At 42.2% G+C, this 27349-nt stretch overlaps 1 protein-coding gene across 5 annotated transcripts in view; it reads left to right on the top strand.

Annotated features, from left to right (window-relative positions):
• The window catches only part of KLHL29 (kelch like family member 29), a 598373-nt gene that overhangs the window by 482371 nt on the left and 88653 nt on the right, over positions 1-27349 (top strand). For all 5 annotated transcript variants that reach the window (XM_075923421.1, XM_075923423.1, XM_075923422.1 and 2 more), the window contains one exon: positions 12796-12934. In XM_075923421.1, coding sequence (XP_075779536.1) covers positions 12796-12934 — 139 coding nt within the window. The remainder of the gene's footprint in view (positions 1-12795; positions 12935-27349) is intronic.

Below are 27349 nucleotides of genomic sequence, written 5' to 3'. Positions count from 1 at the left end.
CTGCCCAAGGTTTGTGGAAGGCTGGAGAGGGATGGTACGAGACAAATGGCTTGGTCACTGTCTTCGGTCCATCCCCTCCAGGGTCCCTAGGGTTGGCCGCTGTTGGCAGACAGGCTACTGGGCTAGATGGACCTTTGGTCTGACCCAGGATGGCCATTGTAAGCTCAGGGCTCAGGGTCGGGGGTCTCACTGGACCCCCTTGATTCTCTTGCACACCTGCTCCTGGATGGCCAGGCTGGCAGCTCTCCTGCCCTAGCCGGCCACTTTCCTGTGCCTAGTACGGAGATCATGGACAAGGTCCACGATGTCCGCACTAGCCCAGGCGGGTGTCTGCCTCTTGCCGTCCCGGGCAAGCTCCTGGGAGCCGCCAGCCTGGTCCCGGGAAGAGGAGGAGGGCTGGGGGGCATCGGATGGGTGGCTCGATCCGTGCCAGGTGCAGGGTCTGCTGGCTGGGTGCTGGCAGGCTTGCACCTGGCACGGGCACCGTAGCCAGCCCGTGCCCCTTTAAGGGGGCCGGGGCTGGGACGGGGGCAGAAGAGTTTCCCTGGTGTTGGCCAGAGTGGCCGCCAGGGAAACCTGGGGAGGGCTAGCCTCCCACTAGTTCGAATTAAGGGGCTACACACCCCTTAATTCAAACTAGCTAGTTCGAACTAGGCTTAATCCTCGTAAAATGAGGTTTTCCTAGTTCGAACTAAGCGCTCCGTTAGTTCAAATTAAATTCGAACTAACGGAGCGCTAGTGTAGCGCCTATGAAAGTTAGTTCGAAATAACGTCCGTTAGTTCGAACTAACTTTGTAGTGTAGACATACCCTAAGTTGTTTAAACAAATGTGTTGCAATGATAGAAAAAAATATTGTGTGTCTGAAAACTGTAGGTACTGGGGGTACTTACAATTTAAAAAAAGGGGGGGTACTTTATTGAAAAAGATTGAGAAACACTGAACTAGATTAACTAATAAGCCTAGGCTTATTGGTTAGTCGATTAGGCAACTACTCGTTCAGATCTCTATTTTACATATATGCCTAGGAATATAATAACATAAGAATGGCCATAATGGGTCAGACCAAAGGTCCATCTAGCCCAGGATCCTTTTTTCTGACAGTGGCCAATACCAGATGCCCCAGAGGGAGTGAACAGAACAGATAATCCTCAAATGATCCCTTTCCTGTCATACATTTCCAGCCCCTGACAAACTGGGGGTGTGTCTAGACTACATGCCTCCGTCGACGGAGGCATGTAGATTAGCCAGATCGGCAGAGGTTTGAAGAGGTTTCACGAGGCATACCTGTGCCGATCAAGAAAGGCTTCTTTGTCGGCGTGGCGCGTCCAGACTGCCCCGATCTGCCGACAAACAGCTGATCGGCAGAGCGGGGCAGCCATTTAAATTTAAATGAAGCCGCGATTATTTTAATCGTGGCTTCATTTCCCTCTGCCGATCTGGCTAATCTACATGCCTCTGTCAACGGAGGAATGTAGTCTAGACAAACCCAGGGACACCATTCCTACCCATCCTGGCTAATAGCCATTGATGGACCTAACCTCCGTATATTTATCTAGTTATTTTTTTTAACTCTGTTAAAGTCTTAGTCTTTACAACATCCTCTGGCAAGGAGTTCCACAAGTTGACTGTGCACTGTGTGAAGAAAAACTTCCTTTTGTTTGCTTTAAACCTGCTACCTATTAATTTCATTTGGTGACCCCTAGTTATTATGTTATGGGAACAAGTAAATAACTTTTCCTTATTCACTTTTTCCACACCAGTGATGATTTTATAGACCTCTATCGGATCCCCCCTAGTTTCCTCTTTTCTAAGTGGAAAAGTCCCAGTCTTTTTAATCTCTCTTCACATGGGACCTGTTCCAAACCCCTGATCATTTTTGTTGCTCTTTTCTGAACCTTTTCCACTGCCAATGTGTCTTTTTTGAGATGAGGCGACCACATCTGTACGCAGTATTCAATATGTGGGCATAGTATAGTTTTATACAGAGGCAATAAGATATTTTCTGTCTTATTCTCTATCCCTTTTTTAATTATTCCCAGGCATACAACTAAACTTATCAATCTGAAGTACCAAGGCTTCCCTGGCTTTGCAGCTGCGAAGGCCATTTTCTATTCCAGGGGTGGACAATAATTTTTATACGAGGGGCACTTAATGAATTTTGGTACTGGTCAGGGGCCACCTCCAATCCCAGGAAGGGGTGGGGTTGGGCGGAAGGGGCAGGGCTGAGGACTAGCCTCCCCACAGAGTTGTCTGGGGCCAATGGCGCTGAAGTAAAAACAAAGCAAAGGACTCACAGTTCCCAGCCCCTTGCTACTGCATTGCCTGGCAGGCACCCGGGCTATTGTGTGGCTATTTAAAAGGCTCGTGGCGCTGGCCCCTTCTGGGGTAGCACTATGACTGGGAGCCATGAGCCATTTAAATAGATTCTGCTGCCTAAGCCACCACCCAGAAATTAAGTGCCCAGATGCAGTCCGTGGGCCAGATCAAAGTGTTAGGTGGGCCGGCTCCAGCTCCCAGGCTGCATCTTGCCCAGCCCTGTTCTATTCCATGGTGATACTTTAACACTGCACACTTGTCTATGACTGTGCCGATCACTCTGTACATTCCACGGTGATCTGACATGGGGATTGGTTATTCCTAACCTGACAGGTGGAGAAGATTCCACAGACAAAAATATCTCCTTAGATAATGGCTCTTTGCTTAGGAGTCAGGGTACGGAAAGGGTCCATTGCTCCGTGTTGCCTTCAAGAAGACAGTAGAAGGAGAGGGGAACAAAACAAGAGACTTTGCAAGAGGCCAGGAGACGGTTTCCCTCCATTTTCCTGAGATCTTGGCATGAGTCTGCATTCTAAGTAATTATTTGTGTGCTTTGTACAATTAAAACTGACCCTTAGCCTGCACCTGAAACATGTTCATTGTCATTCTTGTGATCATTCAGGTGTAAGGCCCCCGCAGAGGCAGGAGGTACCAGGGAACCAAAACTCAAGGACTCACTGACTGGATTTTCTATCGGTTTAGTATTGTGGACAACTTTACATATGTATCCTCAGAAAGAAAGCAATAATGTAGCTACTGAAGAGTGTTAGATCATTTTTAAATTTTTGAACAGAAGATCATTCCCTTCAAAGGCACTACATCTTCTAGTTTGTGTTTGGTTTTGTTTTGTTTCATTTTTTTCCATTTTTATGAGGTGTATCAGTGATGATGAGATGCCTTGTGGTACTAAATAGTGTTTCCATTATTCATATATGGCCAAATCCTGCTTGTCTTTGCTGAGTGAGTAATGGACACTGAGGTTTGTGGAACTACTATTTACATAAAGAGGCAGAAGAGCTGGGCTGGGTCCGTAATTAATCTTCTTCAAGTTACTCAAAACTCTGGAATGCTAGAGCATCATTTCCCCCACCAATTTGCAGTTCAGTGTCATCATCTTAGCTGACATTAGGATGTACTCTGAGGACAGAAACCTCTTCACACATTGTGCGGGTGACATTTTCCAGTCCAATGTCATGGAGATAATTCTAGTGTATTATTTTAGCACCTTTTCTTTTTACATCCAGAGATGAAAAAGAGCTAAGTATGTGACTGCAGAATATCCATTTAAAATGCATTATTGGAGAAATCAGAGCTGCCATAATGTATGCTTTAATATATCATAAAAAAGGAGTTTGTTTTATACTCAGAGCCCACATAAGAAGCCAAAGTTCAGCTATCTTAACTCAGACATTTTCAAAGTAAAATTCTTGATAGGGTAAAATTAATAGAGTAGACACTATATAGATGCCTGAGAATTTGTGAGTGCTGGGGATTCCCGGTTTCTCTAAGAAAAACCTTGATTAATTTGGGAAACTAAGTGGTTTTACTCTATATCGGAGGTGGCAAGAAGAATGGGAAAAAGAAGAGAAAACATGGTCTGTGTTGTTCTCCAGTGCAACCTGTGATCAATGGAAGGACAGGCAGTGAGCCTAATGGTTACAACATGCAAAGGACCATCAAGATTCTCAGATGAAGATGGAACATCATATGCCAAGATCTGTAGCCTTCTGATGTTACTCCTTGTGAGGCCAGGAGAAATTTGTTCCACATTAGACAAATCTGACATAGCCCCCAGGATTCTGGCAAGTTTCCAATGGCATGCAACATGCCGCTATTTCATGTAGCGTTATAATTTGGTTTCCAGTCAAACCACTACATTCTCCAGTAACAGAAACATACAAATCCAAGCATAGAAACTCAAAATTGCCTAGTTTAAAACAGAAATCTAGGTCTGAATATCAATAGATGCTTATGGGATGGCTAAAATATTTATTTCTGTGTGATTTGGGATGGATTCAGCTTTATCCTAATTTCCTGCAACAGAAGACTAGAGGATAGCTTTTAGACCTTTTTTTTATGTCCTTATGTAGTGCAAGACAATAACTGAACGTTTTTGTAGTTTTGAAAGCTCTGAACCAGAAGCACCCATCTGTGCAATTGATAGCGTAATCAAAGGCCTACATGTCAGCCTCAGTCAAGTGTTGACCGGTTCAGATGGAATAAAAAACAAAAACAGCATACAGAGTATTAACAGCAGTCACACAGAGAAAAGCTTGCCCAACTGTACAAACCACAATCGTCTACATTTTTTTTATAACTGAGTGAGGTGATTTCTTACAATTAACCAGTGGGGTATCCAATAGAAATTACAGCTGGATAAATAACTCTCCACTCACACAACACCTATGAACTAGGGTGGCCTGCCATCTAGTTTTCTATGGCTGTTCAAAAAGAGACCCTGCAGCTCCGGTCAGCACCACTTCCTGGGCTATTGAAAGTCTGCTCAGCGGCACTGTGGGGCTAAAGCAGGCTCCCTACAAGCCCTGAATCTGCTCAGCTCTTGGGAAGCTGCCAACAAATCCCTGTGGCTCCTAAGCATGTAAAGGGCCAGGGAGTCTCTGTGAGCTACCCTCTCCCCAAATAGTGGGTCCACTGTTTCAGTTGGCTGGAAACCGCAACCAATGGGAGCTGTGTGGATGGTACTTGAGGGTGCAGGCAGTATGCTGAGCCTCCCTGTTCCCCCTCTCCTAGTCGACACACTCTCCCACACCCCAACCCCATGTCCCAACCCTGAGCCCCTCCCACACCCCAAACCCCTCCATCCCATTTGTCCCATTAGAAATGTGGCGACTCTGATGAGGAGCTCAAAGCTCAATTTCTTAATGAATTAGCCCCTGTTCTGTTCCCAATTTAGTCAGTAGCAGAACTTCCACTCATTTCCACAGGAGCAGGACTGAAGGGTTTTCCTTACACCATGAGGTAGGTATAAGTAAAGTACATATCAATCAATTGTAACTCAGCCATTTTATAACAGGTATAAAGTACCGTAACACATGATGCCTTGTGAAGGCAGATAAAACAATTAAAATGGTAGCCCCAAAGTAGAAAGTGTCAAATCTGCTTGAGATGGATTGCGCAAAGAGAAGATGGAAACCAGGATGTCCTGCATGCAAATTCTGGCTTTCACCCAGCCTACCTGAATACCTTTGGCCATTTAGGCCAAATTTCATGTATTCCTTTTTTTGTTTTTACTGCCCTTAGCCTAGTGGCAATGGGAGATCAAGCTGGAGTCTATTCTTTATCCTGCATCGTCAGTTTTAAGCCATGTTCTGATTACAGGATCTTTAGCATTAATAATAATGTAAGTGACAGAAATGACCCAGCTTAATTTCTTAGGTCTCATAAGGAGTGGGCACATAGGAACAAATCATTGGACTTGTGAATGGAAAATATCGGCTATGGAATCACTGAGGAGAGAAAACACTCAGACCCACCATGCTAGTTTTATGGTCTTTGGGTATGTCTCAACTGTAATTGGGAGATCTAACTGCACGTATAGACATACCCAAGCCAGTTTTGATCCAGCTCGCTCACTAAAAATAGTGTGTCACCACCATGGCAGCATGGGTTAGCCAACCAAATACAGTCCTGGCTATGTATTTCATAGAATCATAGAATCATAGAATAATAGGACTGGAAGGGACCTCAAGAGGTCATCGAGTCCAGCCCCCCGCCCTCAAGGCAGGACCAAGCTCCGTCTACACCATCCCTGACAGATGTCTATCCAACCTGTTCTTAAATATCTCCAGAGAGGGAAATTCCACCACCTCCCTTGGCAATTTATTCCAATATTTGACCACCCTGACAGTTAGGAATTTTTTCCTAATGTCCAATCTAAACCTCCCCTGCTGCACTTTAAGCCCATTACTCCTTGTCCTGTCCTCAGAAACCAAGAGGAACAAATTTTCTCCTTCCTCCTTGTGACACCCTTTTAGATATTTGAAAACAGCTATCATGTCCCCCCTTAATCTTCTTTTTTCCAAACTAAACAAGCCCAGTTCATGAAGCCTGGCTTCATAGGTCATGTTCTCTAGACCTTTAATCATTCTTGTCGCTCTTCTCTGTACCCTTTCCAATTTCTCCACATCTTTCTTGAAATGTGGCGCCCAGAACTGGACACAGTACTCCAGCTGAGGCCTAACTAGTGCAGAGTAGAGCGGCAGAATGACTTCACGAGTTTTGCTTACAACACACCTGTTGATACAACCTAGAATCATATTTGCTTTTTTTGCAGCAGCATCACACTGTTGACTCATATTCAACTTGTGGTCCACTATGACCCCTAGATCCCTTTCCGCCATGCTCCTTCCTAGACAGTCGCTTCCCATCTTGTATGTATGGAACTGATTGTTCCTTCCTAAGTGGAGCACTTTGCATTTCTCTTTATTAAACCTCATCCTATTTACCTCTGACCATTTCTCTAACTTGCTAAGGTCATTTTGAATTATGTCCCTATCCTCCAAAGAAGTCGCAACCCCACCCAGTTTGGTATCATCTGCAAACTTAATAAGCGTACTCTCTATCCCAATATCTACATCATTGATGAAGATATTGAACAGTACGGGTCCCAAAACAGACCCTTGAGGAACTCCACTTGTTATCCCTTTCCAGCAGGATTTAGAACCGTTAACAACAACTCTCTGACTACGGTTATCCAGCCAATTATGCACCCACCTTATTGTGGCCCTATCTAAGTTATATTTGCCTAGTTTATCAATAAGAATATCATGCGAGACCGTATCAAATGCCTTACTAAAGTCTAGGTATATGACATCCACCACTTCTCCCTTATCCACAAGGCTCGTTATCTTATCAAAGAAGATTTGGGCAGATAGCCTTAGCCGCTGCTTGCAACACCATGGGTATGCTGTTATATACACATGCTGCAGTTGCAACTCCCTACTGCAGTGTAAACATTCCCTTTCCTTTCCTCTATTACACTAGCTATAATTGCACTGTGTGTATAAGTGCGTCCCTTTACTTTAGAAAGGAAGGAAGGAAGAAAGGCAGAGAGAAAGTAAGACTCCTTCTTTAAGAGCAAAGGAACCAAAAGAATAAATGAATAATAATAAATATCCTGCTGGGCCGCTTTATGATTCTTTTAGGGAATCCCATCTTTAGGAGGAAAAGATGAAAATAGGAACTGCAAAAGAGAGAAGCAAGGGAAAGCTCAGATCATTTTTCACTGCCAGGACTGCAGTGTACAATTCATCGGCAGGCATTATTACCTGGTGAAAAAATTTGTTTTGCAACTGATCCTGAGACCTCATAAATCATTAATGCCTGGCTTAGCACAGTATGAGCATTACAAATATACTGACAATAAGGATACGTTCTGATATAACCTTGTATTCAATACTAATGCCTGCAAGTTATTTAGTAATACAAAGGGGGCCTCAACAAGGAAGATCAATGAATCAATGGAGCTTCCTGACTTCTTTCTTTCTTCCTTCTCTTTTCTTCCTGCCTCTATTCACTTTGATTCAGAAACTGAGCTACATAACAAAAAGGACTGTTCAGGACAGTTTAAAGGGTCAGAAGTGGGGGTGGGGGAATTATAGCCTCAAAATTGCAGTGGCAAAATAGAAGACTTTCTTTTTTCTCGGTGTTTCTTCAGGTTTATATTGTTATAAGCCAAACTGAACCATTGCTGCAGACCCGTGTTTTGTGATTTGCATCCCTTAACGAATGCGTACAGTACAGTGCACGTGCAAATCCTGCTTGCAAACAATGTAGGCACAGAGTGCCTAAAAGCTACATTTGGGTGTAATTAATGAGTGCCATGTAAAGCCAAGTAATCAGGCTTTACACAATGTATTGTGTAGGGACTCAGACACTAAAAAAAAAACATGACAAACAGCCCCTCAGTAGCCTTGGTGGTAGTACAGGTTAGAACTCCATTGGGACCTGACCTGTCCCGAGACAGGAAGTTTACTGCACCAGATGAGGTCAAAGTTGCTGCTGTCTTCCCTTGTTGGCTGCTGGCCCTCCACTCCCAAGCTTCCGTCCCAGCCACCAACCCTGCTGCCGCCTGCCCAGCATGGGTCCCAGCCATCAGCCTCCCACATAAGCCCCTCTTCCACTGGCCCAGCAGGGCTCCGGGCTTCGGCAGGGCTGTCAGCCCTGCTGCTGCTGGCCTGGCAGGACTCCCAGCTGCCAGACCATGCATGTTGCTGGGCCAGGAAGTCCCAGTTTAGAGAAGTTCAACTTCTAGTTCTGAATCCTATTGTGAAGGAGTTTTTGGCTATAGTCATGGATCCAGTGACACTCATCCCTGTTGTCTTTAATCTATCCATAGGCACTCCTGCCAGTTCTCATGCACCTTCCATCCTAGCATGTTCAGAATGGTATTCTTTCTCTTCCCACCCCCCACGCGCGCCCAATCTGAAGAAGAGGCAAGGTTGATCTGCATAGTTGCTCTAACTGCAGCCCCCTTATCTTTCAATGTCATAAAAGCTTGTCTCGGGGGATTAAATTGTGTTGGAATGCCTCATACTGATCCTTTTTACAGGAATAAGCTTTATTCTCTGACTGTACTGAAGGAAAAGATGTGCCAAACTCAAAAGGATTCATCTCCTTTCCCATTATCTCATATGTGGAAGATTTTGAATCTCTCTGATAGGTAGATACAGCTACGGGGAGAGGAGGGGAGATTGACTAGGGCAGGGATTTTCAAACTTTGGGTCACAGTTTGAAAAGGTGAGCCACTAGCTGGCCGCAAGGTGTTTTGTTTACCTGAGTATCCATTGGCATTGTCGCTCCCAGTGGTCACAGTACACCGATCCCAGCCAATGAGAGCTGCAGGAAGTGGTGGCCCAGCCCAGGTAAACAAACCATCCTGTGGCCAGCCAGTGGGTCACCTTACAAGCTGTGACCCAGGGTATGTCTAGACTACATGCCTCTGTCGCCAGAGGCATGTAGATTAGGCTACCAGACATAGGAAAATGAAGCAGCGATTTAAATAATCGCCGCTTCATTTAAATTTACATGGCTGCCGCACTGAGCCGCAAACAGCTGATCAGCTGTTTGTCGGCTCAGCGCGATAGTCTGGACGTGCGGGTATCGACATCAAAGGTATTTGTCGTCCACCCAGGTATGCCTCCTGGGATGAGGTATACCTGGGTGGTCGACAAATACCTTTGATGTCAACACCCGCACGTCCAGACTATCGCGCTGAGCCGACAAACAGCTAATCAGCTGTTTGCCGGCTCAGCGCGGCAGCCATGTAAATTTAAATGAAGCGGCGATTATTTAAATCGCCGCTTCATTTTCCTATGTCTGGTAGCCTAATCTACATGCCTCTGGCGACAGAGGCATGTAGTCTAGACGTACCCCCAGAGTGTGAAAATCACTAGACTAAGGGTATGTCTACACTACCCTCCTAGTTCGAACTAGGGGGATAATGTAGGCATACCGCACTTGCAAATGAAGCCTGGGATTTGAATTTCCCGGGCTTCATTTGCATAAGCGGGGAGCCGCCATTTTTAAAACCCCGCTGGTTCGAACCCCGTGCAGCGCGGCTACACGGGACTCGAACTAGGTAGTTCGGACTAGGCTTCCGAACTACCGGTACACGGAACTACGGAACGAGGTGTACCGGTAGTTCGGAATAGGAATCCTAGTCCGAACTACCTAGTTCGAGCCCCGTGTAGCCGCGCTGCACGGGGTTCGAACCAGCGGGGTTTTAAAAATGGCAGCTCCCTGCTTATGCAAATGAAGCCCGGGAAATTCAAATCCCGGGCTTCATTTGCAAGTGCGGTATGCCTACATTACCCCGCTAGTTCAAACTAGCGGGGTAGTGTAGACATACCCTTGGGGATTAAGAAATACAGAAGTGTAGAGAAGGGAGAAAAGGAAATTGGATGTGGAAATTTGAAAAAGAGATACAGAAAACAAAGAATTAAATATAAAGGAGAGGAGATAGAAATAGAAAACATGTTTGAAGGAGAAAAGTAGCCATCTTATAAGGACAGGAAATTCATAGAATCATAGAATACTAGGACTGGAAGGGACCTCGAGAGATCATTGAGACCAGTCCGCTGCCCTCATGGAAGGACCAAATACTGTCTACCATCCCTGATAGACATTTATCTAACCTACTCTTAAATATCTCCAGAGATGGAGATTCCACAACCTCCCTGGGCAATTTATTCCAGTGTTTGACTACCTTGAGAGTTAGAAAGTTTTGCCTAACGTCCAACTTAAACCTCCCTTGCTGCAGTTTAAGCCCATTGCTTCTTGTTCTATCCTCAAATTGGTCTGAGAAAAATGCAATTGCTTAAAATGAGAGAGGAAAAGATGGCCCAAGATTGAGAAGATCTAGAAAAATGAGGTGTATGTATGAAGAGAAAAGCAAAATTAAAAATAACAAAATCCCCAGAAGTGTAATTTAAAATAGCACCTAAAGATATTCTTGTGCAGTCTCTTGGGCTCTGTTCAGGCAAAACACCCATTGGTGCTTTGAGTGGGGGTTTTGACTGAACAAGACTTGTGAGGTTCAGGCCTAACTCAAACTTTGGCCCATGTTCCAGAGTCCATCGTTAAATCTTTGCCACAAGCAAAAACTTTAAGATTTTCTAAATAAGAGAGAACATTTTTATCCCCGATTGCTTGAGCAATAGTATTATGTTTTAGTTCAAAAGACCGTGTTAAAAATAGTGTATGGTGTAGCACCCGCAGGACAGAGTGGTATATTTTCCTCTATTATAGATCTGACACAAGCCTACTGTTATTTCAGTGCCCTCTCTAATGATCAGCTTGCTCTCCAGAGGATGCTGACCCATTTCAGTGCGTAGCAATTAGCCTTTCAGACACTACTGTGTTTCCATTAAATAGATATAAATGTGCAAGGTGACATTTATTTACTTAGTCCTGAAAAATGTTCACCATAGATGACGGGGTTTAGTTGGATTTCAGTTTGCTTTTTAATATAGCAGTTGAGCAATCTGCATGCTTGTTTGTTGTTGTTGAATAACTGAGACTTCTCTAAAATGACGCTTGCTTGATGAGTTTCATTTTTGGAGGCAGGAGAAATATGAATACAGCATAAGATTATTTGGTCCTGATTCTCTTTTACACTTAGGCCCCTTTATATCACTCTGCAATATAGTGGGCATATAATTACACTGGAAAGGGGGCTTGCATGTCAATCAGAATTGAACCCTTTCGATGTAAAGATCTATCTGAAAATGGATTTGTACAGGTTGTTATGGTGATAAAGGAAAGGAGGACATTGACCTATTGCAAATATATGTGTGTGTGAGTACACGTGTGTGTGTGTGTGTGTGTAACGTTAGTAGGAAAGTCAGTTTTATCTTCTTGATCACTGTCTTCAACCCTACTACATAGCCTCAACTTAAACTGTATGTTATTTGTCCTGTCAGTCATTCTGGTCTCCAACCTTAGTGAAAAGCTTTCACCTAAATGATCCAACAAGCGTATAGAACATCTAGGTTGCTTAATAGTTCACATTCACATATGAAGACATGGGGCATGCTGTTATTTCATTCTCTCAGTACCGAGAGGCTGTGTGACAGGAGGCATCATGCAAGGTAGGTGCTTACTGGAGGACAGAAATACTTTCAGAGGTTATTTTTGTCATTGAGAATCTCTTGTGATGTGTGAAAGTCAATTGTTGCTGCAAATGACACTATTGAAAGCTACAAATTAAAAATGCTGGGATGGTGAAAATACTCTAAGTGTACAAAAACCCTGGAAATAGTTTTTTGTTTTGTTTTGTTTTGTTTTTTAAACCAACAATTTACTTTGTGTGTCTTAAGAATTCTGTCAAGCTAATCTTTTAGCGTACTACGTTGGAAAGATATTTTATGAACTGCTTTGATAATCTTGGTTAAACTGTGATACCAGATAGTATAACATAATCTTATAATTAAGACTATTCTATTTTGTTTACTGAAAAGTTTCAAACATTCATCATTTGCTTGAGTTTAGGATATGCTGTTTTTGCAGAGTTTGTGGTTTTATTCTTTTGATCCATATCCAATTCATATTACATCAAAATGTCATGTTTTTACTTAGTATTATTCGAATACATTCAAAGTTATTTGCATTTGGAGAAAAATTATGTAGTTCTCACATTCTGTTATAACAAATTATTTTTAACTTTTCTGTGCTAATATGTTATCTGTGTGTCTGATTTGGTGGTGCTTGAATTTTTTTAATTTTTGTTTTTAACCCTTCCAAAATTTAGGATTATTTTTAATTATTTAGACCTACTGGTTCCTGCTTATTTTTTAATACCCCATTTTGTTTATTATTTCTTTGACTGTCAGTGTTGAGCCAGTCTTACCAACAAACAATATCAAGTATTTCCTATTTCTCTACTTCTTTACAAGAAAAAAAATAAATAAAAACTCTTAATGGGAACCCTGGCACTGTCTGTCTTCTCTGTTCTGCAGAAATGTTGAAGGAGTTGAACCAGCAACGCAGAGCGAAAGAGTTTACAGACCTGAAAATTATTGTTGAAGGCAAAGAGTTTGAAGTCCACCAAAATGTTCTAGCTTCCTGCAGCTTGTATTTCAAGGACCTGATTAAAAGGTTTGCCTTCCTTCCAGCTGTGATCTGGTCTGTTCTTTTGTAGGGCGCATTTGTGTCGCTTTTTTCTTCCCCTCTCTTGCAGGTTTATGAAGATTGAATCTCCTGTCACAGAGCCAGTAGCCATTCTTTCCACCTCCTTTGAATGTATTTTCAAACTAAGACTCAGATCCATTTGTTACACATCTGACTGGTACAATGTAATTATTTCTGATCAGTAATGGCCTATTTTGGCTGAAGAGGTTGTTTCACCAGTAAAGAATTCTAAGTTTGAAACAAAACTATTAGTAGTGATCCAGATCACATGATAGAACTATTGCTATCAATATTTAAAGGGATTCCATTACATAGTACAAAACTTTATCCTTCAGGCTACAGTAAGCCATAAGCTTTCCTGTGAATTATGCTGAAACTTCATACCAACAAAGTATTATACTATATTAACTCCTTCAGCCCTGAAATTTTTGTTATATATGCCGTATGTGGCACTTAGAGGAAAGGGGAGGTTGATATTTCTAAATATATTATTTGGGGCCTTTTTTAAAAGCAAAAAGTCAATTGAGAAATTGTCATAGGAAAAATTGGAAAGACAATGTTAGAGATAAAAATATAACTCAGTCTGCATGTTAGACCATGAGGATAGTTCCTTAAACAAACACTGCTTTAGCTTAGAATAGATGTAATATGTACATTTCTAAACCTCATGTCTCTGCCTTTGCATTTCCCCCCCTCTGTTTCTAGCTGATTGATTCTAAACAGTGCATGATAATCTTTTTTTTACATTACATTGATTTTTCAATTTGTATGCTTCATATACTCGATAGGAATAAATTGGTACTTTCATATTATTAGTAAGTTAGAGTAGCAAGCAGGGAGGCACAAAAAAAAAAGCCCACCACCAGGATAACTTTCATTTTTCTCTCAATCATCAGCAAATTAATGCAGCTGCTGATTTTGCCTTGCAGTATTTTCCTAAGCAGACTGAGCCTGGACTGTGCTAAAAAATGGAATTAAAGAACATTTTGCTTGCTTTCAAATTCTGTATTTAAATTTTGCCAACTAACACAATAGTGACTGTATTTTATTTCAGGATGGCATATTGGCTGTATCTCCTTTTCAATGTATTATGTCCTTTTGCACAAAACTGTTTTTCTAATTGTGCATATATTTTACATTTCTATGATATAATTGTACTTGACTGTCTTATCAATTATTCATAAAAGTATGTTGGCCTGATAGCATGTTATTTTTCTTCTGTAAATCTAATGATTGCTAGCTCTAGCTATGATAGACTTCTTTTCTGTCCTTTTTTCCTCCTGCCTGCTCATTATCACTTGCTGGTTAAGGTTACAATATATGCCTCTCTCAGAGTTAAGGTATGCAGTCTATAGGGAAAGGAAATCTTAGACACCATTTATAGAAACCCGGTAATTGACTGACCAAGGAGTGTCATTTTGATTTAACTGTTTAAGACGTTTATTCATCTACAAAAGTCATCAGGCATCATCTTTTTCTATAGAGAATCTGGGGAGGATTGTAATTTAGTTGCTGAATGGAGATGAGCCATCGACTGAATGCTGATTTAACAGAGTAATCATTTAAAAAAAAAGTCTTAAATGCAGTTCTCCTCTGAAAAGTGACTCTGCACAAGTGGAATCCTGCAGTTCCACACTTAATGTTTCTCTCTGATTCACATCAGACTCACTCTTTTCCTGCAGAAAAAGGTGGAGGCTTATTTCCCCTGAATTGCAGGCTCTGAAAACTCAACTGGGAACTGGAAAATCAGCTTGTGTTCTTTTTCTTCTCCTATATCAGCAGCAATGCTAAAGAGTCCTCAGGTCAAATTCTGACATCAATAAGATGGGTTGAGTCCCACTACTTTCAGTGTATGGCCTCAGTCTCACTCATGTAACCTTAAAGAATGCTTGTGAGCCTGCACAGGTGTATCGAAGACAGCAACACTTTTATTACTAATGCTGACATTCAAATAGGGAGAAACCCAGCTTGATGCCAGGTTGAGTTTTCAGCCTTGTCTGATGGGGGAAATAGGAAAAATAAATGTGTGCCTGTTGAGTGTGTAGATTTGTTCTATGGTCTTTCTGAAACCTTTAAACCTGGGTCTCTGAGTGCCCATTTTGAAGACTCGCCTTTCAGGGGACTATGCCAGAAAGCGCAATCATTCGAGTGACCCCATAGAAGTTAATGAGAGTTGAGGATACTTAACTTGCAAGAGGCTATCAGCACCTTTTGAGAACATGCCCGTAGTAATATAAAATCATTATACTTCACAATGACAGTCTATTTATAAATAGGGAGATCAGACATTCTGTTTTTAAAGGGACAGTCCCATATTTAGGCCCTCCCAGAGGTATCCCCACTTGGTTTAAAAAATGGGCACTTGTCCCATATATTCTCTTACCCCCTTCCCCATCTATACTGGCAGGTCCTGCTGCAGTCCAAATACCTGCTCACCAGCCCCCGCCAACGTTCCTTCTAATCTTTTCCATCCATGTGCGGATTTTTTCCATCCATGTGCGGAATAATTTTTATGTGCACCCAGAAATGTGCAAGTATGCGCACCCATAGAAACAATCAGCCTAGCTGTAAGCGCTCTGCTAATCAGCTGGGCAGTATTTAAATCTCTCCTGAGTGATAGCACATGTGCACACCTTGCAGAAAACACTGGCCCCCGCTCTCCAGCAGTGAGTGGGAAAGTCAAGTGACTGACAATGGCAATGGGTGTGCAAGATTGGTAGCAAGGCCAAGGTGTCATGCACAGGGCCAGCGGCTCCCCCTGCTGGTCTATCCGCACAGCCCCCACAGTATGCTGGCTCTTGTCCAGCAGGGCCCCACCTCCCATCCTGTTTCCAGCCAGCATTGGCTTCATGTCTTGAACTGGTGAGTGTGGGCAGGCACCAGGCAGCAGCTCATTATGTGCCACCTCTGCCGTGCACCCCTTGACCCTTTCCGTGCACCTCCTCTCACTGTCCTCTTTCTGCTTTGCCCCTTTGCTCGCTGCTCTGAGCCCCACCTCTCTTCTATATATCTCCCCTGGAGGGGCACATCCCGCTCCCAGTACTGAGACGGGAACCAACCCTTCCTTTCCACTGCTTCTGGCTGGGCTTGTGCCCCAGGAAAGCCCTGCACAGTGCTGGCACAGGAAAGACTCTCCATCCTTTAGCTAAGCTCTGGAGTGGAGAGGGGCCAGGGGCTTAGCAGCCTTTTCCCTGCCACCCTACCCTGAGTCTTGTCCCCAATGAGGGGGAGCCGCTCCATTCCTCTAGCCACCCTCCCATGGTGAGACATCTCTCTTGCCAGGTTTGCTGATGTCCTGCAATCAGATTCCCAGTACCCTGATACCCAATGCAGCTTTAGGGCTTACCCCCTTCCTGCACATGCTGTAGCTGTGGGACAGAAGGTGATTGGGCTATGTCAGCAGCATGCTGGAGGTGTTAGCTGCCTTTTGGCATTGTGTGGGCAACAAGGGACAAACCACTTCCAGCCACAGGGAACTGGGAAGAGGAATAGGGAAGAAGTGAGCTCTGCAAACACATGGGCCAGGTTGTCCCTTCCTCCCCAGATCTTCTCCTGTGGCTGGAAGCAGCTCCTGTCCTTTCCCTCCTGTACAGTTCTGGTATGAACTGTGGCAGACATCCGGGATGGCATGTAACCCCTTATAGCCCTCTCTCCCTCTCTCTCCCGGCCCCACCTCCCCCCCCCAACACACATACACCACAGGTTGCCTCCAGAAGGCGTGGCTCCAGATACCAGGATAGTTGAGTACATCCCAGGGGCTCAGCTAGGGTTAGAGAGTGAATGGCTCTGGGGAAGGGAGAGGAGCGGTTGGTCACCCCTCCTGTGTTAAAAGGATGCACGGGAGTTTGTGTGTGTCACCTCTCCCTGTGCGAACTCTAAAGCCTTAAAGATAAAGCATGTAAATAAAGGGAATTCAACTATGCAGTATTTCTTTTTAGCAGGGGCTCAGTCAACTTGATGTTAAATTTGAACATTTTTACTGAATAGTTCTGATTGATTGCCACTGAACTTGCTTTAATATGAGAAATTTTACCAGGTGTCCTGTATTCAGCATAAGGAAATCCGGTCACCCTATTTATAAATATTGCATGTTTACAAGGTTTTCTTGATAATGGTCACATGCTGCTAACAACTTCTTTGAAAAAAGATGAACTTAAAGCTTAATAAGGAATAAAAATAGGGACAGCTGCATTAAGTGGCTAAAGAATAAGTAAACATCTTTGTATTTCTTAAATATTGATATAAAAGACATTTCAGTTCAGTGGTATAATAGATACAAGATCTGATTCCACTCCAGCTGAAGTCAAAGAGAGTTTGGCCCCTGACTTGAGTGGGAACAAGATGACAACAATGTCTTTAAAGGGTAAATCCAGCACTCAGCCTCGGTGTTCTCCATTGTAATGAAAAAGACACAGTCAGATTTGACTGACCCCAAACTGTATCTATTTGAAAACCAACATTAATTTTATTTTATTAAATTAATAAATATTGATATTTTCTAATAAAACCATGTTGTTCTCTAGATCCTATTGGTTCTTTAAAATTGCTTGATCCTGCAAGGTGCTGAGTCCTCCAGCCCCACTCCAGCAAAGCACCTAAATACTTGATTAGTCCCAAGGACAATGTATAACATATGCTTATATGGTTTGTTGGGCCAAAGCCAGAATGCACCAGACCAAGCTAGGGATGTAATAGTATCGTCAATTAACAGATAAGCAAAAGTTTATAGGTTAATGCTATAGACTACATACATTTCCCTCTCCCCCTCTTATTCTCTGCCCCTTTTCCTGCCAGTACATTTTTTAGCAGGCCTGCCAGCAGCGTGGCTCAGTCCACGCTTGCAACAGGTCCGGGACCTACCCCTGCTAAGGATCTGCATTTAAAGTGTATTAGGAGCAGGCAACCCGGCTCAGTCCTGGCTCACACTGGGTCTGGGACCTACCCCAGTTTTAGCTCTGCATTTCAAGTATATTAAGAGCCGGGCAGGCAGGCAGCCCAGCTCAGTTCTGACTTGCTCAGAACACTAGAAAGGGGCTGCTGCCACCCCACACTGCTGCCTCTTTCTTAGAAGCAGTAGCACAAGGCGACAGGCAGCTGGTCCGCATGGGGAACTGGTTTTTAAACTGGCTCCCCTCATGAACCAGCTCCTGCCTGGCACTCTGCGCTGCTGCCTCTAATACAGTGGCTGTGGGCCCCTCCCCCGGGGACTATAGAATAGTTGACTAACCGATAAAATTTCATGCGGTTACTCGACTATTCAATTAACCAATATTTAACATCCCTAGACCAAGCCCAAAGGATGCTTTCACTCAGTATTTTTTTTAAAATCAGAAAGGACCCCTAACCTGAACAACCCAACGATAACAAGCCAATGAAGTAAGCTTCTTCACTGTCTGGCATTCTTGCCCCCATCCTGCTGCCATACCTATATGCTTCATTCCTGAAAGCAAGCAGTAAAATGCAATGTGCCCTAACTCTGCACCAGGTTTCTTGTTCCCTCAATGCTCCCAGAAGCAAAGCAGAAGAGAGAGATGAGTTGTATGTACCCTCAAACCAAAGCACAGCTGGCAGCTCTCATTATGTTGCTCACATTCTTGAGAACGTCCCTTTACTTTGCAGCTTTCTTAAACATCGAACTCTTGGAACAGCCTGACTACTCTCTATGCTAGATTTGCAAGGATTTTTTTCTTGGTTACTGTTTAGAATGTTCCTAGCAAGAGCGATGGATTCCATTATCACAGGGGTTCTCAAACTTTGTGATACCACGACCTCCCTCTAAGTTGCTCACGACCCCCCGGGGGGTCGGGACCCACAGTTTGAGAAACACGGCATTACCAGATCTTATCACTTGGTCATGGAGCAGGCCCTACTCCATAGGCAGCATGTTAAGGCTTTGTTGGAGGGAGTCCTCTGGCTATATTACTCAAGGTCCTCTTCAGATCATGGCCATCAGGCGGTTACTACAGTAGGTTACCTTGAGTGGGAATGAATGTTAAACATGGGTGACAGGCAAAGAAACAGGAAGAGCCCCTGTAACCAAAATAATATCCACATATCTTGTAGATGTGCATTGGACTTGGCCCCAACAGATAAGACAGGCTGAATTTTGGAATTGGGGTTTAAATCCAGACCTTAATCTGAATTTGAGTTTTGTGAATCTGGCCCAACCCATGTATGTATATGCTGCATGTTTGTATATGTCAGATACTTCTGTGGTCATCTCTTGATGGCTAGAGATGGGCCAAAATGCAAACAATCCTCCTTCAGACTTTGAACCATCACTCAAATATGGCCTGGGGGGGATAGAGATTTCAAAATCCAAATCTTAATTTTTGCACTGGATTCCGTTTCAATAAAACACCAAACCAAAACCTCATGCCCAAGCATCCCTCCCCTCCCAACTGTGATATTGTTGTTGGCATTCCAAAATCAGATTTAGCAGCTGCATTTTTAGCTAGAATTGATCATTTTGAGTGTGTGTGTGTGTGTTGCTTGTTTTGAGAGTGTGTGCGTGCATGTGTGTGTGTGTGTGTGTGTGTGTTGCTCGTTTTGAGTGTGTGTGTGTTCTGGAAGAAAGGGATGGAAAATCCCATGATGAGGTATAATGTTTTCAAACTGCATCTGAAGTAGACAAACACGGCTGCCATATAAATGGAATGTCTGATATTTCTAGGGCAAAGTGAACTTCAATGGAACTGTCTTATTAGCTTTATTTTTTTTTCTAAACTCCAGGCGCTGAAATTCTTATCAAATTGTATTGATAGAAAGTTCTTGGCTTAAAATCCCTTCTTGGCCCAAATACTGGCTCTTATAAGCAAACATCAGAGTTGCATTTCTTTGTGAGACAGTAGTTCAGTGAAGTTCAAATAGTATTCTGTACCTTTTAAGTGTTAGCATTTGCTTTTAATGATGCTCTTAACTTTGTCGCCCTGAGGGCTGGTTAATTCCAGTAGCATACAGCCTAAAGTACACACAGCAGGAGATTAGATCACAAAGCCAAGAATTTTGATGGAACGTAATCTGGCAACATTCTGGTCCTCTTTCTTTTCAAAAGGAGCAAAATCAGTTTAGTTCAGGAGCAGATTGTTTTTCCAGGATACCTGCTTTTTTTCTCTGTTGTTTTGTTTTTCTAAAATGATGTAGCAGGTTCTGGCTGCTAAGGCTGGAGAAATAGAGAATTTTTTATTTTAGGGCCCAAATTCTGCTTTTCCTTGCACCCTTGTAAATCCAATGTGACTTCACTGTAGTCATGGAAGTTACTCTGAATTCATACCACTAAAAGAAGGCAAAATCTGGACATATGACACAGAAATCTGCTTCTCTCCATCTGGAATAGTCTGACAAAACTGCAAAAGCATTCAGGTGTCTGAAAAACAGACTGCCAGGTTGGTGTTTACGTTGTGAGAAGCCAAAAATGAGAAATAGCAGATGAAAGAAAAGTTCATTCTTAGCATCCCCTTCCTGTTTTGCTTCTTATCAGGAACTTTTGTTTTTAACTCCAGTTGAGAAGTCGAGACCATATCTGCATATGTTTCCCTGTTAGGAGAAAATGTTTGGGAAGGTAAATCCTTGCAATTGTTTTGTTTTGTTTTGATTTGTTTTAAAGAGAAGGTCTTTGAAATCAGATAAGCTTTTCAGGTGCAATCCGAGATGTAATGGACAATGAGGGAAATCACCAGCCACTTCTGTTAAATCATTTAAGGGGCCTATGAAAAGGGATGGTTTAGTGGAAAGTACAAAGTGTACTGTTCCTTTGCTGCGGAGGTGCAAGTATCAGTGCCTTTCCTCTCAAACAAGTAACTCATAACTACAGTGTGTTCGTCTTGAAATTACTGGCATGGGAAGTAGAGTTATGCTCCAGATGGCACTCATTCTGTCATTGCTGTTCTCCTACTGCTTGCTTTTTTGTTAAGCAGCAGCAACAGTCATACCCTACTGTCACAGCTGGCCGCTAGGGCCACGGAGCTGACAGTGTCCAGAGCAGAAGCTTTAGTGTATTCAGCCAACCGAATGCAGGCATGGATAGGTGGGTGACAGGCTGGCACCTAATGCTTGCTCTGCATTGACAGGCAGATACATTCACTCTCTTTGAAGGACAAAACTTGGCAAGTGAGCACAGGGCAGGTCCTTCTTGAAGCACAGGCTAGAGCACAGAAATTAAGCATCTGCCTCAGGACAATTCCGTTTTGCAGAAGCACCATGAAGAATCACTTAACCTCATCCTCCTCTCTCTCTTCGACAGCTGCTGTAGTTATAGTAGGCATGGGCTTCTCGCTCACGTAATTTCTAGACAGAACTACAAATCCTGCAAATCTTATCCAAGAGATGACAGACTAATCATTCCCTTGCCCTCACTCTGGCTCGACTTATCTGCAAGCCACGCTGCTGTCATGCAACCGCTCGTCAAGACACTGATTCGTGTGACCTAGTATATTTACTTATATCTCAGGGACCAGCCTGAGCTTGACTGTGTTGTGGACTTGCAGTTTAGGGGCAAAGGGATAGAGCTATGTAATAAAAGCCAGTTAAAACTAAATGGATCCAACATAGCGTGTCTTGCCCTACAATGAAAATAATCAAATATGACGGTGCAGGATGCTAGCAGTAGGTGGTCACAGATGATTCTGACCCTTCCTGTCTCACCTTTATAACACTGCACAAGTGCATTTTGAGGTGGGATTTATTTATGTATTTGGACTTTCTTTAAAACATCAGGTATTGGCTATTGCTGGATTAGGATACTGAATTTATCTTAATGACCAGAATATTTACCCAGCGTTGCTTGGGCCATTAACTCAAAAAAGGTTTGGTTTTCTTCATTTAAATCAGTGTTGTGGGGTGGTTATGGAGATGAGGGGTCCAGTGGAGAGAGAGGACAATCCCATCCCTCTCTCACCGCAGCATCTTGGGGTCAGGTGAGAAATGCCTGTCCATGGTCACTGCAATTGCAGCAAGCACCGCCAGCTGGGGGATAGAGAGACAGACACAGACAAAGAGATAGACAAACTCTGTGAAGCATATAGTAGATAGTTGTCCCTTTTTCCACCCCTGCCTCTCCTGGTCCAATGGAGTTATAGTCCCCATCTCTGACCCCTTGCTTCCCCCTGTGGCTATTCTGTATTATAACTGTTCCTCCTACCAGATCCCTCCCTTTTCATTTTATGAGAAACAATTGAATTCCAGGCATTTCCAATTGTTCTGATAAGTGGAAGCTGCATTCCAAATTTAGTGGTCCTAGCTCTTTCCATTTTGTAGAAATTCTTGACTAAACAGACTCACAGAGGCACAAACAGATGCACATTTCTAAAATATATGGTAAGATATCATCTACTTTTGGCAGATCAGTTGTTCCTGTTGCACTAAATGCTGATGGATAAAATGTGCAGAGCCATTCCTGAAGGTTTGTTGTAGGTAACAACTACCCAGTGCCAATAGTAGGAAATATGTGAAAACCATACTACCTATTATATGTTACTTGTATATATTTTAGGGCTGTTACAGCATGAATATAAAGTGTATAATGCTCACTTTGTAGTATTATTTTTATTATAAATATTTGCACTGTAAACATGATAAAAAAATATTGTTCTATTCACCTTATACAAGAACTATAGAGCAACCTCTTTATTGTAAAACTATAACTTACAAATGTAGAGGTTTTGTTCCATAACTGCACTCAAAAACAAAACAATGTAAAACTTTAGCACTTACAAGTCCACTCAGTCCTACTTCTTGTTCAGCCAATCTCTAAGACAAGCAAATTTGTTTACATTTACGGGACATAATGCTGCCACTTCTTACTTAGAGAGTTACCAGAAAATGAGAACAGACATTGGCATGGCACTTTTGTAGCCAGAAAAGTATTTACGTGCTAAATATGCTAAACATTCATATATCCCTTCGTGCTTTGGCCACCATTCCAGAGGGCATGCTTCCATGCTGATGACACTTGTTAAAAAATTAATGTCTTCCCTTGGGAAACAATTGTATGTCTTCTGCTGTTTCATTCACATTTTACCATATATTTCATGTTATACCAATCTCGGATGATGATGCAGCACGTCATTCATTTAAGAACAAATTCACTGCAGATTTGACAAAACACAAAGAAGGTACCAATGTCAGATTTCTAAAAATAGCTGCAGCACTTGACCTAAGGTTTAAGAATCTGAAGCCTAGTCCGAAATCTGAGAGGGAGGAGGTGTGGAACATGCTTTTAGAAGTCTTAAAAGAGCAACACTCCAATGCAGAAAGAACCCGAATCATGAAATAAAATCAACTTTCTTTTGGTGGCATATGACTCAGATGATGAAAATAAACATGCATCCGTCTGCACTGCTTTCGCTTGTTATTGAGTAGAACTCATCATCAGCATGGATGCACATCCTCTGGAATAGTGATTGACGCATGAAGTGACATATGAATCTTTAGCGTATCTGGCACATACATATCTTGTGACACTGGCTGCAACAGTAACGTGCAAATGCCCATTCTCACTTCTGTAAACAAGAAGCGGACAGCACTGTCTCCTGCAAATTATAACCAAACTTGTTTTTCTGAGCCAGAGGTGACTGGTGAGATGGAACATGGGAGGGAGGGACACCAGCCATGTGACCATCTCCCATCTTGGGGAATAGTTGGGACAACCCCCCCCTCTGCCCTAAACTCTGCCTCTCTCTGCCCCTTATTGCTCTGCCTTTTCCCCTCTTCTTCCCTGCCCTTGCCCCACCTCTACCCCATCTCTTCCCCCCACACTCTCTGTCATCATCAGCTCCAGGTCACTCTGCTTCTCTGGGCGCTTCACTCCACCTTCCACCGGTGAGTGCGGGGACAGTTTGCGCCCCCTCCCCCATTGGAGTGACATGCCAGGAGAGCAAAGAGAGCAGGGGCCATGTTGCTCTGTTTCCTCAGTGCAACTGGTGAGTGCAGTGCCAGGCCCTCCCACTAGTCCCCCCCCCCCCAACATCCAGGGACTCTGGCCCAGCCAGCTGCTGGCGGCATCTTGCACCTCTTGCCCACGGTGTTTAGAGTACATGTCCCCTTGTGCCACTCACACATCACCCCGGGTCTGAGCTATTGACTGACCAAGATGTAGGACTGAGTGGACTTTAGGCTCTAAAATTTTACATGGTTGTATTTTTGAATGAAGTTATTTTTGTACATAATTCTAAATTTGTTAGTTCAACTTTCATGATAAAAAGATTGCACTACAGTACTTGTGTTAGATAAATTTGAAAAATACCATTTCTTTTGTTTTTTTTACAGTGCAAATATTTGTAATAAAAAATATAAAGCTGTACACTTTGAATTTGTATTGTAATTGAAATTAACATTTTTGAAAATGTAGAAAATATACAAAAATATTTAAAATGGCACTCTATTTTTGTTTAAAGGTGTAATTAATCATGATTGCTTTTTTAAGAGTTAATGTTATTTTAAAAGTGGCATATGCCTCTTCTAAGGGCTCATCTCTATAGGGACACTCAAAATTAAGCTAAATCAAATTAAGGCCACTTTAATTTTGAATTTAAGTATCCACAAAAGAGTCTAATGCAATTTAACTCATTCACTTTAAATTCACACATTTAGTTAATTCAGATTAATTTTCCTTAGTTTCCCCATATAGACAAGCCTTAACTGTATTATAAAAATGTAACAATAAGGCCCTATATCTGAGGGACAAAGAGGTGGCACTTTGCAAAACTCAGTCTACTCCTTGAAATCTTCATTAGAAATTTGAGGTACTTCCTTAATATAAATATGTAATCATAATCACTACTAAATATTTAATTTTCCCCCATCTATACTGCAGCACTGAAAGGGAGCCTTACATATGCCAACATAAATACTTGTGTAAACCACATCCAGAGAAACAGATGTGTTATCGTTAACTGTGTACTAAACTGTTTTATTATTGTGCAGTAAATATAATCAGAAGAGATGAGATTTGAGTGGGTGAGAGAAATCTTTAGTTTTCAAGAATTAACTGTTATCTGAATGACATTTATTTTAATTCTTCTTCCTTCTTCTAAAATTCCAAAACCAACATCATCCTCAACACACTTTGTTTCCTGTTCAAATGAAGCTTTTGCAAGTATGTTGGTGCCCAGACTGTTAGGACTGCAGCTCAGTTTTTCATTACTCCACAAGTAGATCCTTAGAGGAACTCACTTTCTCCCCAGTCCCTAGCAAAATAGTCCAGAGTCATCAAATGTTGCTCTTCCAGGGGCCATTGGCTCATTCTCTTGCCACTTGTTTAAGCCAGCCTCTTGAAGCTTGTCTGTTTCTTTCTCAAGGCTCAGCAGGGAGGCAGATTTGTATTTCAGTCTCTGATCTCAGCTAATATAGCATTACACCCTTCCACAGATCTTAGCCTTGCTTTTAGAAGCAGCCTGTGTAGAGCAATTAGGTCACGTTCCATCTTTGAATAGCCTTAAAAGCATATTTGAGATTTGCCTCTTTTGTTTGTTTTTATTTTGTTCTGGCCATGTCTCTTGTTAACAAAAGCTTTTTGATGTTAATCCTGTCATTTGTCTTGGTCTAAAATTATCATTTGTGTGATTGTGGATGGTGAATTAGCAGGAAATGTCCGTTACACAAACACGTTTACACCCGTGGAACTCCACTGACTTTAGTAGGAATTGAACAGCTGCAAAATGAGACCATTTGGCCCCTGGTATGCTAAACCAACCTTGCCAAATTCTGTTCGCCTGGAGCAAGTAATGACATTATGTGCATCAATGTCACAGTAAAAGTTGGACAAGTAAATTTTTCGCCTGATCAGGAAAATGTTCATGATGAATTTGCAAGGCTGTGTTTAAACACTGTCATTTATTTAATCTTATAATTTTTCTAGTTTTCTAACCTAATCACACTGTACCATCATTATAGTACACATTTTTCTTGCCTCATGGGACGTATAGACGCTGAGACTCAAGGTAATATTTGTGTCTGAGATAGCTTAAAGAAGAAAGAAATTTGCAAGTTAGTATATTTTAATATTGATAAAATAATTCCAAAAAAGAAGCAATGCTAGGGTATAATTTATTTTTAAATAATCCTATATAATAGAACATCTATTGCCTTATGAAACACATATTGCAAGGATGTTGCTGTACAAATGTCCCTTGCTGTCATCATTTCAATGACTGATTATCTTGCAGCTGTATAAACTCTAGTAACTCATTAAATAATGTGTGACCACAATGTCTGTATGTACCTTAGGGTAAATCCGTGTTCGTGCGTTTGTGTATCTGTACATTTATGTCTTGTGATGACCCTTTAATTATACAGAATCGTTAATCAAGATCTTAGGCATGAAACATTCTCTCCATGCAATATCTATCTGTTCTGGTAAGCTAGAGATGTGAGTAAGCTTATTTTTTGTTTATCCCAAGATAAGCAAACATGTGACTATGAACCATTTAATAATGGTGATGGTGATAATGATGGTGATGATGATGAAGAAGAAAAGTCGAACAGTTGTCAGTTAGGATGCAGCATTGCTGTACTTTGTTCTTATTTGCCCAGAGTTTCAGTACCTCAAGGCTTATGTCCCACAGTAAACAAGATATTCTGCCTAAATTGTGTAGACTTGCACAGAAGTTTTTAATGAGCACATAACTAACAGACTCTTCAGCCTCATAAGAAGCTGCCAATGCCAGTCTAGTGTTCTCTCTTTAGTAGTCAAAACAATCTGACATAGTTAAAAAGAAATAGCTGCTCTTGGTTTAAGTGCTTCATCTCATATTCTAATCTTGGATTTCCTGTTTCCATTAGATTCAAACAAAGTATCCAGGGAATGAGGCAAATTTAATTTCTGATTTTTTTTTATCCCATTGGCGTAGGTAGCAAATGTTTTGCTCTAGTGAAATGAGAACACAAATATTTGCTCTTATATTAATTATGTCCCTCACTATGAAACCAAAGCAATAAGAACAGTATGTCACAGTACATCTCAGAGACGGGGCAGAAGCCAGATGTTCAGTAGGTAGCTGGATATAGAAGACAGCAATTATAAGGGCCGCAGACTATGGTCTATGTATGCAATTTCCAATCACACCAGTGGCACCAGGTGGGTAATATCATGGCTCTCAGGTGCAGGCATCAACAACACATGTTGTAAATAATTATATATGAATTCCAGTGCTCTCTGGATAGACTCAAAACTGCTTACTTATATGTACTTTGTGGCCTTAAGCCCTACTATGTTAACAAGAAATATCCCTTAGTACAAGCCATAGAGGTATGTGCTTTTAAGCAGAGGGGTATGTGAATTCTGTTGCCATTAAATTCCAGCTGAGTAAGATGTGCATGATAATCATCAATAGGGAAGTCAGAGGTTCACATAATAGCTGAATCTATCTGACATAAATCCGTTTA

The sequence above is a fragment of the Pelodiscus sinensis genome, chromosome 3, assembly GCF_049634645.1.
Source record: "Pelodiscus sinensis isolate JC-2024 chromosome 3, ASM4963464v1, whole genome shotgun sequence".
NCBI lineage: Eukaryota > Metazoa > Chordata > Testudines > Trionychidae > Pelodiscus > Pelodiscus sinensis.
Note: the sequence above shows the minus strand (reverse complement) of the source record. Positions and strands in the feature narration are given on the sequence as shown.